General features: G+C 37.5%; 1 protein-coding gene across 2 annotated transcripts; it reads right to left on the bottom strand.

The window, feature by feature from the left end:
- Positions 1-915: 915 nt before the first annotated feature.
- On the bottom strand, positions 916-8,795 carry snx4 (sorting nexin 4). Of its 2 annotated transcripts, none has more exons than XM_063498078.1 (14): positions 8,716-8,795; positions 7,855-7,979; positions 7,356-7,491; positions 7,038-7,187; positions 6,685-6,732; positions 5,944-5,999; positions 5,520-5,592; positions 5,067-5,128; positions 4,590-4,655; positions 4,406-4,495; positions 3,553-3,652; positions 3,229-3,374; positions 2,630-2,744; positions 916-2,468 (listed from the first exon to the last, which is right to left on the bottom strand). In XM_063498078.1, the coding sequence occupies exons 1-14, from the start codon at positions 8,725-8,727 to the stop codon at positions 2,421-2,423; spliced, it is 1,227 nt and encodes a 408-aa protein (XP_063354148.1). In that variant the 5' UTR covers positions 8,728-8,795; the 3' UTR covers positions 916-2,420. The 2 variants fall into 2 exon arrangements, with proteins under 2 accessions (XP_063354148.1, XP_063354147.1); XM_063498077.1 differs by having other exon boundaries at positions 8,638-8,768.
- Between the last annotated feature and the right edge of the window lie 1,463 nt (positions 8,796-10,258).

Here is a 10,258-nt window from a genome sequence, read left to right as displayed (position 1 = left end):
CTTATCCCTTCATGACTTAATGATTTCCACATAAGTTTAATCATGATTTAGATTGTCTATTCTACATTTATAAACTTATGCTAAGATTTAAGATTAAGTCTTTAATTTGCTTCAATTTATTAAAAATATCATTTTCTGAAGAGGACAGAAAATCACTGATGTAAGCCTTAGGTCTGTTTTTGATGTTAAATTAATGTTAGGTTTCCATTTGAGAAAACCACACATGACCTCATGCACACCAACCAACCGACCAGAAGGTGGATCCGAAAGGGGAACATTTTCCTTTCCTCACCATTTAAAAAAAAAACCCTTTCCCCTCTGCCAAAGTGAAATGCGTGTGCTTTTATTAATCCACAGGTGGCGCCATTAATTCAAATGTTAATAAACTCCAAATGTTCAGGGCTGTGTCCAGATATAAAAACACAGAAGACAACATTCCACCATCTAGGGCAGTTTGTTGACATTTTTAATGAATTATACACTACATTTTGTGTGCTGTGTAGTACATTTGCATGCATTTGACCCATGTACCCACTGAAGACAATAATATGAGCAATTTGAGAAAGTATAAAAACTGACACATTTTCACTTTCCTCCCACCAGGTGTCATGGAAAAATTAAAAATTAAAAAAAAACCCTGAGGGGATGGTTTTGAGTTATCTTGGCAGAGATGAATCACTGAGGTTTGACCTTTAGACTTTGGTAATAAAAAGCCTGTTACTCTTATCTTTTAACGGCAAATAAATGTAAACAGGAAAAGCAAACATGTCTACGCGAAGAATCAAAACACCCACGGCCACCTTTACATGCTAAGCAGCCACAGCCACCTTTACATGCTAAGCAAAACCAGCAGCCACATTTCATCCCGCGTCTCCGTTCTCTTTGGCTCCTCTGCCATTCGGTATAAAAACACAACAGTAAGTTCAAAAAAGGGAAATGTTTATTAGTGTCATAACACAATGATTACATCTGACACATTTGTCATTTAGGAAAAGAAAACATATATAAAGCTTCAATTTGAGATTCTTTCAGTAAAACGATTGTTTATTCTGGGGAAAAAAATTATTTGCTTATCTCAGCACAACATTCAGACGTCAGATCCATTTTGCACCAATTTTTCTCCCCTTCAGATTGATGTCATCGAAGAAACACAAGCATGTGTGTATGTTTATGTAAGCCTAATGTGAGGATCTCAACCAAAAAAAAAGTCTGTATCTGTGTGTAGCTGCACTCAGGTCATATCAGAATAAGTGGTGAGGCACATTGACAGTGGGCTGAGTTCTATATGTTTTTTTTTCTGTTGCATTAAAGCTACAATGCTTGACAGCAAAGAAAGGATCCGATTTTCGCATTTACGGTTACATTTTGTGTAAACAATAAAACTATGAAACTCAAATTGTGAGAGTGATTTCTTTCCTCAGCCAAAAAACAAAACAAAAAAAACAAAATCACATAACCGAAGTTTTTCAACCCTTCTTCTGTATTTTCTACTATAAATTTGTAGTATAAAAGCACTTGGTCTTCAATACTTTGGTCAGCAACAGATTAACAATAACACAGATTACTTCTGTGTGACGAACATAAAACGACTTTTAAAAAAATAAAGAAAAAGAAAAATGGAAATGTAAAAAGTGTAGTGGCTTTCTAAAGCACGGTCCATGTTTACAGTCATATTTCTTGCAGTTCATTTCAAATTGATTTCAACATTCACCAGTGAACTCTTCTGCTTTGGTTTGGTTCGACTTGCTGTTGCAAATTTGAAATTTAAACGCAAACGTAAGCATAACGTTAGAAGTTCTATCAGAAACAAGTTCCCCATTCTTTAACTCATCACTATTGCCATTAATCACCTAAAATCAAATAGTATGAAAACCTTTATGTAAGGAGATTCTGGAGAGGGTTGAAAGGTAACATGTAAAGATCCTTCCATCAAGGCAGGCAACTCTAAAACGAGTCACATGAACCACTGTTTGCAAAGTGCAGCCTGTGTCAACTCATGAACTAGTATACTGCTCTGTGTTATTCATTGTGACTGACTGAGAGAGCTAACAACTCAAATATACTGCATGGATAATCCCATGGATCCATTGTGCAATGATAATGCCACATTTTCTTCCTGGACATGTTAATGAAAGCACAACTAAGGATGAGTGTGTAAATTTGGACTGTCTGAAGTACGAAGGTCAGAAAATCAAGGAAAAGGTTCTATTAAGACACTTGACGTTAAAGAGGCATTGTTCCACTTTCACTTTTTTAATGTGTGTGTGCTTCAACTGAGCATAGCAAAACAAATTAAAGGCAGCATTTGGGTTCCCACCTTTTCTCCACAGGACTACAGTATAATCACTGGCTGTTGGTCCTAGTCTGTACAATCAGAGTATAGTTTTGGCGCAAAGTACGATCGCTTTGGAAAGTTTGGCTCACATTTTGCTGAAACACTCCTTGGCATTGGACCACACCTGGATTCCCTGTAACAGTACACAAGTACCAGAGAAAAGGAGTGACTTAGAGACATTGAAAGACAAGACAGAAATACTAAACAGTTAAGGAGTGGTACTGCTGAACAAAAGACCACATGCTAGGAATTTGTATAAATACACAAAATACACACAAGAATAAATGTTCACACCTTCTTACACATACTGATCTGCATAATGGCGTAGCTTATCAGCGCCTCACGCAAATCTTTGTCTTTCTGCTCCTTAAAACGTTCGATGTCGTCCCATGCTGCTCGCACAAACTCCCTGGTGGCACAATCACAAAGTCGCATGATACCGTTAGTCTGTTTGCGTGGAGAAGAAGCACAGGGAGAAGCACAGGGAGAAGAACAAAAGAAGAGGTAGAAGAAGAAGAAAAGGAAAACAATGCAGCATTTGCTTTGTTCCTTATTTTTATTATGTTCTAGTTCTGTATTTTCTACTGATACAGCTGACTTTTGTTTTTCTGTTTTAAAAAAAATATTGTACAGAAATACTTTTTAATTACACATGGAACCTCAATGTGTCTCTCAACAGTTTGAGCAAATACCTCAGTTCACCAGTTTGTGCTGGGGAAAAATTAATTTAGTTTCCTGTTATTACCCTTTGCATTTATGTTATTTAGTTGCGACAGTTCAGTCAGATTATGTGCTATATTTTTTACCCAGAGGAAGAACAGTGAGGAGGAGAAATTTAAAATAGGGACAATTTCAAAACAGGTAAGTGGTTGATAAGATAGTTTTGTGCTTACTGGCACTCTGTGTTCTTCTCCTTGACCGTTTCCTCTCCTTCCTGAATACTCTGCTCCAGGGCTGCTAACCTGCTCTCTTTTTGCTCCGGGCTCTCTTGGCCAAATAATTTACTGGTCATTCCCTTCAAAGAAAAGATTCGCACCGTCTGCACTCACACACAAACAGACACACACGGAAAAACAAATGCACGCATTAAATTATGTTCACAACAATTTGGATCACAACGGTGTTTTTGAACACATGCCCACTTCTGGTTCTTAATTTGCACATATCGTGCGAGGAGAAAGACAGATTATAAGCCAGAGTGTGTGAAAGTGTGTTACCCCGGTTGCCAGCTCTTCTTTCTGTTGTTTCTTTTGGGCAAGGTCCTGAGCTGCCATCTCCAATTCATACTGAATCAGCTCATGTTTTCTGCACACTGACCTTAATGCACACACAAATTGAGACATATTTTAAACCCTGACAGTCCCAAAACATGAATGCATTCTGCTACAAAGGCTATAACAGTCACCAGAATGTATTTACATTTACTGTAAATAAAGATGTGGGCTGCGTCTGATCCACAAAACTGACACTTTTCTCTGCTGAATGATGTTTTAATGCTTACAATAAAATTCAATTCATTCAGAAGAAAGGATTTTTAGCAAACATAAAATAAGAGATATAGGGTGTCAGAAATGTGTGCTGCATCACTACAGACCAACTAAGAGGAATAAAGCATGAAGTTACACACTGACCAAAGCAACCCTTGTGTGTTTGTGAAAGAGGAAAAACAAAACAAAATAAGGAATAGATGAGGTGGAAGGTAAAGTATGAAAAACAAAATGTCCAGGCTTTCCAAGTTATGCAAGCAGAAGCCTTGTTGGTATGAAGTCTCCTTTTAGTGTTTACATGACTGTGCTATGGAAGACATTAACCTTTCCAGACATTAACAAAGATAATGATGGCTTCCTGTTCCTGCTATAAATCACTGCTGCATCGGTAACTGAGCTAGAATACCTGCTTCAGCACAGTGATTATTGTATTATGCCTAACGTCTAATTCCATGTTTTTACATATGGTGAGATTCATGTATACAACTTTTATGCAAAATGTAACAAAATTACAGCATATTCAGAGCATCTGTCTACCCTGATAAGTGTGTTAACAAAACCAATTTGTAACACAATACAACACCTGACGGCGTCAGTGTAGAAGAGGTATTCTTTCAGCTGGTCTGCAAAGTGCTCTTCCTCCTCCAGAATGTCATCAATTGATGCAGCATAACTGAGATAACACACAAAGTCACTCTACAATTGAAGCAATACCAAACAAACATGTGTTTGTGTCCATCACCAATTCAGGTAACACCTTTACTTACGTGTCCATGTGGTGTCCAGCACTCTGCAGTCCATCTCCCATCTCTTTCTCTATTGCGCTCCACTCACTACAGACAGAAAAATGTTCATGTATACTTGACTTGAATGCAGCAGCTCTCTTTGTTCACTAAACAGAAAAATGGTTGTCTGAAATAATGATTGTTTTTTTAGTAGTTAAGTATCTATTATATCATGATTACCCAAACAAAAGGAGATTGTGTGGGCATACAGAAACAAAGAAGGCAATTGAGGCATATCTATGAATAAAGGAATTCCCTAATGACCCACAACAATCCTTTAATACTAAATGCATTATTACTGCAGGGAAACTTTTTAAGTGACCTAATTCAATATAAGGTAAAATATCATCTGCCTAAAATATGTTTTTTATTCTGCTTATATAAATGGATACAGTAACTTATGGTTGTAACTATAATTTGTTACAGTAGAAAACAAAGGGTAGAACAGGTATTCCTCACCTGAAAACTCTGCCATAGTTACCATGGACTTTGTAAACTCCATATAGCCTGTCTGCTACTCGCTAGAAGAAAAAACAAAACTAATCATTAGAAACAGACAGGTTACTACCTTAGATGGTCTGCTTTAAAAACCTTGAAGAGATACATTTGGCATTAGAATGCAATTCAATAACTTTCTATTATTCTCAATGTCTTGGATGCAGCCAGCTTTTAAATCACTTTTAAATAATAAACGTTGGCATGCTATGGAGTAGACGTCCAAGATAAAATGATGAGTGCCCTGGAAAAGAAAGTCAAAATTCTAGGAAAGTAGATACAGATTTTTGTATTTCAGAGACAAAAATGTTGGAATTTGAAGTTCCACAAGCAACCACCAACGGATGCACACGGCTTGCAAAAAGTATCAACTTAAGATAAACCTCAGTCTCTCTAAACAAACGTGCCAAAACTTACCGCTCGAATTCTGAGTAACTGAGAGATGACGCTGTTCAGTTCATCACTGTACTGTTTCAGTGCTGTAAACCGCCTAGAGGCAAAACAAGAAGAAAGGTAACTGATTGAACAGTATTTTCTTTTACATTATTCACTCTAGAAATGTGTTCTTTCAGTTTGCCTTGGAACAGAATAAATTATTACTTAATATGGTGGTAAAAATAAAATTTTCATATTTGTGCTCATAAATATATCCAAGTGATTATCACACATCTTACACCCTGTTTTTGCTGCCTGATTTTATAATGAATATTTAATTTATTCTAGTTATTAAAAATTCCTGAGAAAGTATTTCACAATCGTCTTAAATCGGTCTAAATTGTGTAACTTGCATAAATCCTAGAAAAAGGAAAATTGGGTTAAGTTTGGCTGTTTTTACACCTACTTGTCAGGATTCTTGACTCTGAACATGGCACTCAGAGACTTGAGTCTGGAATCAGCCTGTTAGGGAAAAGAATTACTCACAGGGAAATATACGAAGAAGTGCTTTAAACATAACTCAGTTTGATTTTGTAAAACACACAAAAAAAGCGGATAATGTAACGTTATTGGTAATGAAATTCAGCAAGAGATACCAGATATATGTTTTTAAAATGATGAAAGCATCAACAGAATCATTTACAGTGTATAAAAGATGGAAGGAGCCACAGGCTGGTTTGGTTTTAAAGCTCTGAGCTGAGATTTTTCACTGTCACAATTTTAACTTTTGAACCCAGACATAATGATTGCAGTGCAGATCTGATTGGAAATTCAATGGACATTGCATGCTCATATGCAACTTACTTTTGAACTGGAAATTAGACGCAAAAGCTTACCCTGGTTTATTGTCCTTCTGGACACTGATGGGACCAATAATTTAAAAAGGGATAATCATACTGAAAGTAGTGATTCAGCCCATAAGCTCATCAGGAAAGTATTTACAGGAGTCAAGGATCAAAAGAGTGGGCAGTGGTTTTCCCATGGTCTTCCATGAAACCATAACTTTAGATGCCCCCTGCTGGCCATTAGAAAGAATGCCAGTTTCTGGCACTTCCTACATCAGCTTTCTTTGTCAGACCTGGAAACTACTTGCATCTTTTACACGTGTGACCTGAACTTGTGTCTTTCACACTCCATCTGGTCGTACCTTGTCTTGGAAGCCTGTTTCCAAAACCGCATCTCTCCATCCCTTTTCCTGAAGAAATGACAGGAAAAATACATGACAGACGTGAAAGTCAGCCAGATTGTATAACCCCCGTCCAAACCCACCCCCCCAAAAAACAAAAAACAGGGTATTCCAGCTACAAAAGCGGCTGCAATGAAGAGACAAATCTACCAACTATGGGTGCATAAATAGCTCTTAAATTCTTTACAGTCCAGGGTTCATCTTTAACGTCAGTTTGAAATCTGTTGTACTGTGAATGTGGAAGGTGTGAATATACTACATGAATGGCAAAAGATCTTCAAGGGACATTATGCAATTTATGTTAGGCTGCTAACCTCTGTAAGAAAGAGGAAGAAAAGTTTGTCATTGGAGAGGACCGGATGTGATGCAACACGCAACAGGAAATTTTCCAGGCCAACTCGCCGCCGCTCAACAAAGTCTGGATCCAAGTTGTCTGCTGAAAGCTTGTGCCACACAAACTCGGCCTGTAAGAGACACAAACAAGGGTGGAAACAAAAAACGTTAATGGCTGAGTATTATTTACTATGAAGTTGAAGGTAAGCTGTATTAGTTATAGCCACTTAATAATTTCCATTTAATTATTTTTTTTAAATTATTGATTAGTCCTTTCCCACCACCTACGCATTACTCACCCTTTTCTCTGGTAGCGGGGGGATGATAATGTAGGGATAGGTGACCAGCAGGTAAGTTCGGAGAAGCTCAAACTCACTGTAGCGTCTCCACAAAGTGTCAGGTGCCGCTGGTGTCCCTCCCTCTGTTTCAGCAGGCCTGGACAAAGACCAATGGGAAGAAATAGTATTTCAGGTGTGTCAAAAAAGTGGTAGATGCTTGAGCTACTACACTTTCATTCATACCAACTTGCCAGTTGACACAACTGTACTGTACATGATGTGACTATATTTTCCCAGTTCAATACTATAAAAATCAAGAGAAAAAGGCAAATTTCTCCTTGTAGTGCAAACTGTAATACATCTGAGGTAAAAAATAAATAAATAAAAAAACATGCAAAAGAATGCAAAAATGGAAGTGTTCGTACTCCACCTCTCTCTACTTTTTTATAAGCACTAAATATTTGCATATGATGCACCTATGATGCGGACAGAAAAGTGAATGCTTCACTTTACAACCTACCGTATTTCAATGAGGTACACAGTATATGTTTCCTGCATGTTAACAGTGTTCTTCCCTGTTCTCTTCTCTGCCTCTGCCACATTTATCTCCAGTTTCCTCAACAGAGCCGTCCCTCTTTCCACCATCTGCACACACCAGAATAAATTATGAGTATGGAAGTCAGAAAAAGGTAAACATATGGAAGAGTGTTAGCAGCAACGGACAGGGGCTAAAAGAACAGAAATATGCATTAAACTTGATGAGTATAAAATAAGGGTCATCTCTTTTGGTTAGCTGGAGATACTATAACGCAATAGTACTGCACACAGGGTTATGGCAGGCGTGTGCAGGTCACAAGACAAGACCATAATCACCGAAATACTGGGGGGAGTTGCTTTAGTATTCGGAATTCAATCTTTCTAACAGGTTAGCACTCAAAGAGCAGAATGGGCAACATGGCTAACATAAACTTAGGTTTAGCGTTCAGACTTAATAGCTAGCAAGCTAACGTCAGGAGGACTAAAGTTTAGGACTAAAGTTTGACACAGTCTTCGCAGAAGCAACTTTAAGTCATTTAATTGATTTAACGCTAAGCCGCAGAAGCGAGTAAGCTAAATCTAGCGGGGGAAGCCAGTGAACGTTTCATAAAACTCCGCAGGCTTTTTGTAGAAACAGTGGAAAAGTCTTCGACGCTCCAACTGGCTAACATTAAATTAGGCCCTATTTGAAAGGTTTTCAGCAGTAAAAAAAATTGCTTTTTAAAGCTCAAGTATGGTTATTATGAAGAACAACAAAAGGTACGACCGTATTTATGATGTTGTTCTCAGATTCCGTGGAAGTGATGTCGGTATTACTAATCACGGCTACTTCTTCGCTACTTACAGAGTCTGCCATGGTTATAGGCTGCCAGAGTACTGCCGCCGCTGCTGCTGTCAGCTGAGCTGGCAGAGTGGACTGTTGCCTGTTTTCTGCGCACGCGCAGTTCACGGCTGGGAAAATGGTTTGCTTTGGGTCTGTGTTTTTGGTTTCGGTGATCATTTGAGCGTTTTAGTTTTTGCATCTAGGCAAATTATACGTACGTATTGAGCTATTATTATCCCACACTCGATCTCACGAGATTAAAGCAAAGACAATATATATATAAATATTTTATAACTAAAATAATAGCAAATTACTCTGCAATCAATGACATCGAATATAGGTATTTTGTTTAGTTTTAGCATAATTGTTAATGTTCAGATCTTACAGAATTAAGGGGATTTCCCTCGTGATTATGCAAAAACATAAAAAACATAACATGGTTGCACAGGTGAAATAGTTGCATAAGATGTGTCTACAAGTTGAAAAGCAGCTTTCCATGCAATACTCCTCGTTGTTGAACCCATTACCCTTTGCATAGCTTATTCGACACCTTTTTTTGGCAATACTGACATCTGCTGGTTGGATTGTGGCACTCATTCGTTTCCACCCTATACTTTGTAAACGGTTGGTCTTGTTGCAAAATCCCAAGTGTGTAAATTTCCTCCTAAGTGTAAACGTCCATTGAATGATAATAAGCAGTGAGTGTGATATATGTAGACAGTTATCTGAATTTTTGCAGTGTGTTTTTGGAACTTTTACCTATTTTGCATTGCTCTTATTTCAGTATTTCTCCCTTTAATTTAGTCTTGAATCCAATTCTGCTTTCTTTCTCTTGGTTTTATTTATTTATTTTTTAAATATTTAGGCTTTGATTTTTTTTTCTTTAATTGTGTCACATTTAGCTCTTGCTTTGTATTCTGTATATTGCCTTTTGCAAAGTATCTTTCAACATTTTGTTTCGTAAAAAAGGACTGTGCAGTTAAAAAAAATGCTTGCTTTCTTATATGGCTAGAACACTAGTTTGTTGGTTAAACATGATATAAAATGTGCTTTTAGCAAATGAAAAAGTAGCAGCCATTGCCCTATACATTTACAGTATTCCTTGTCTTACACAATAACTTCTTGCCATTGTTTTTATGGTCAAAAAAAAATGTGAAAAAGGTGTCATACATGATGAGTTTCCTCACTGTGGTCATATCTTTTCGTGCCTCATTTTTTTTTTTTTTTGTAGATGGTTGTGGGCCCAGTTCTGAATGAGAGGGATGTGGTATTCCTCAGGCTAGTAAACAGCACAGAAACACGGCCTTTTAGTTCCTGTGGTCACGCTGTTGTTCAGTGTTTAATGTTTAAAGAGAAGGGTGGAGCAGGATTTAGTAAGGAAGCAGATGCCACTGGGCATAGAGTGGTTTGATGGAGTGTTATGGGATGTGGGGTGGATGGAGTGAGAAAAAAGGCATAAAAATAGAGAAACGTTATGATGGTAAAATGAAAAATATAATCATTACTTTTAAAATTATCGATGGCACAAATGCACCAGGTATGGGTGGATGGAAGGAGTGATGGT

This window comes from Pelmatolapia mariae, linkage group LG16_19 (genome assembly GCF_036321145.2).
Source record: "Pelmatolapia mariae isolate MD_Pm_ZW linkage group LG16_19, Pm_UMD_F_2, whole genome shotgun sequence".
Classification (NCBI taxonomy): domain Eukaryota; kingdom Metazoa; phylum Chordata; class Actinopteri; order Cichliformes; family Cichlidae; genus Pelmatolapia; species Pelmatolapia mariae.
The sequence above is the reverse complement of the archived record's forward strand: the minus strand, read 5'-3'. Positions and strand labels throughout refer to the sequence as shown.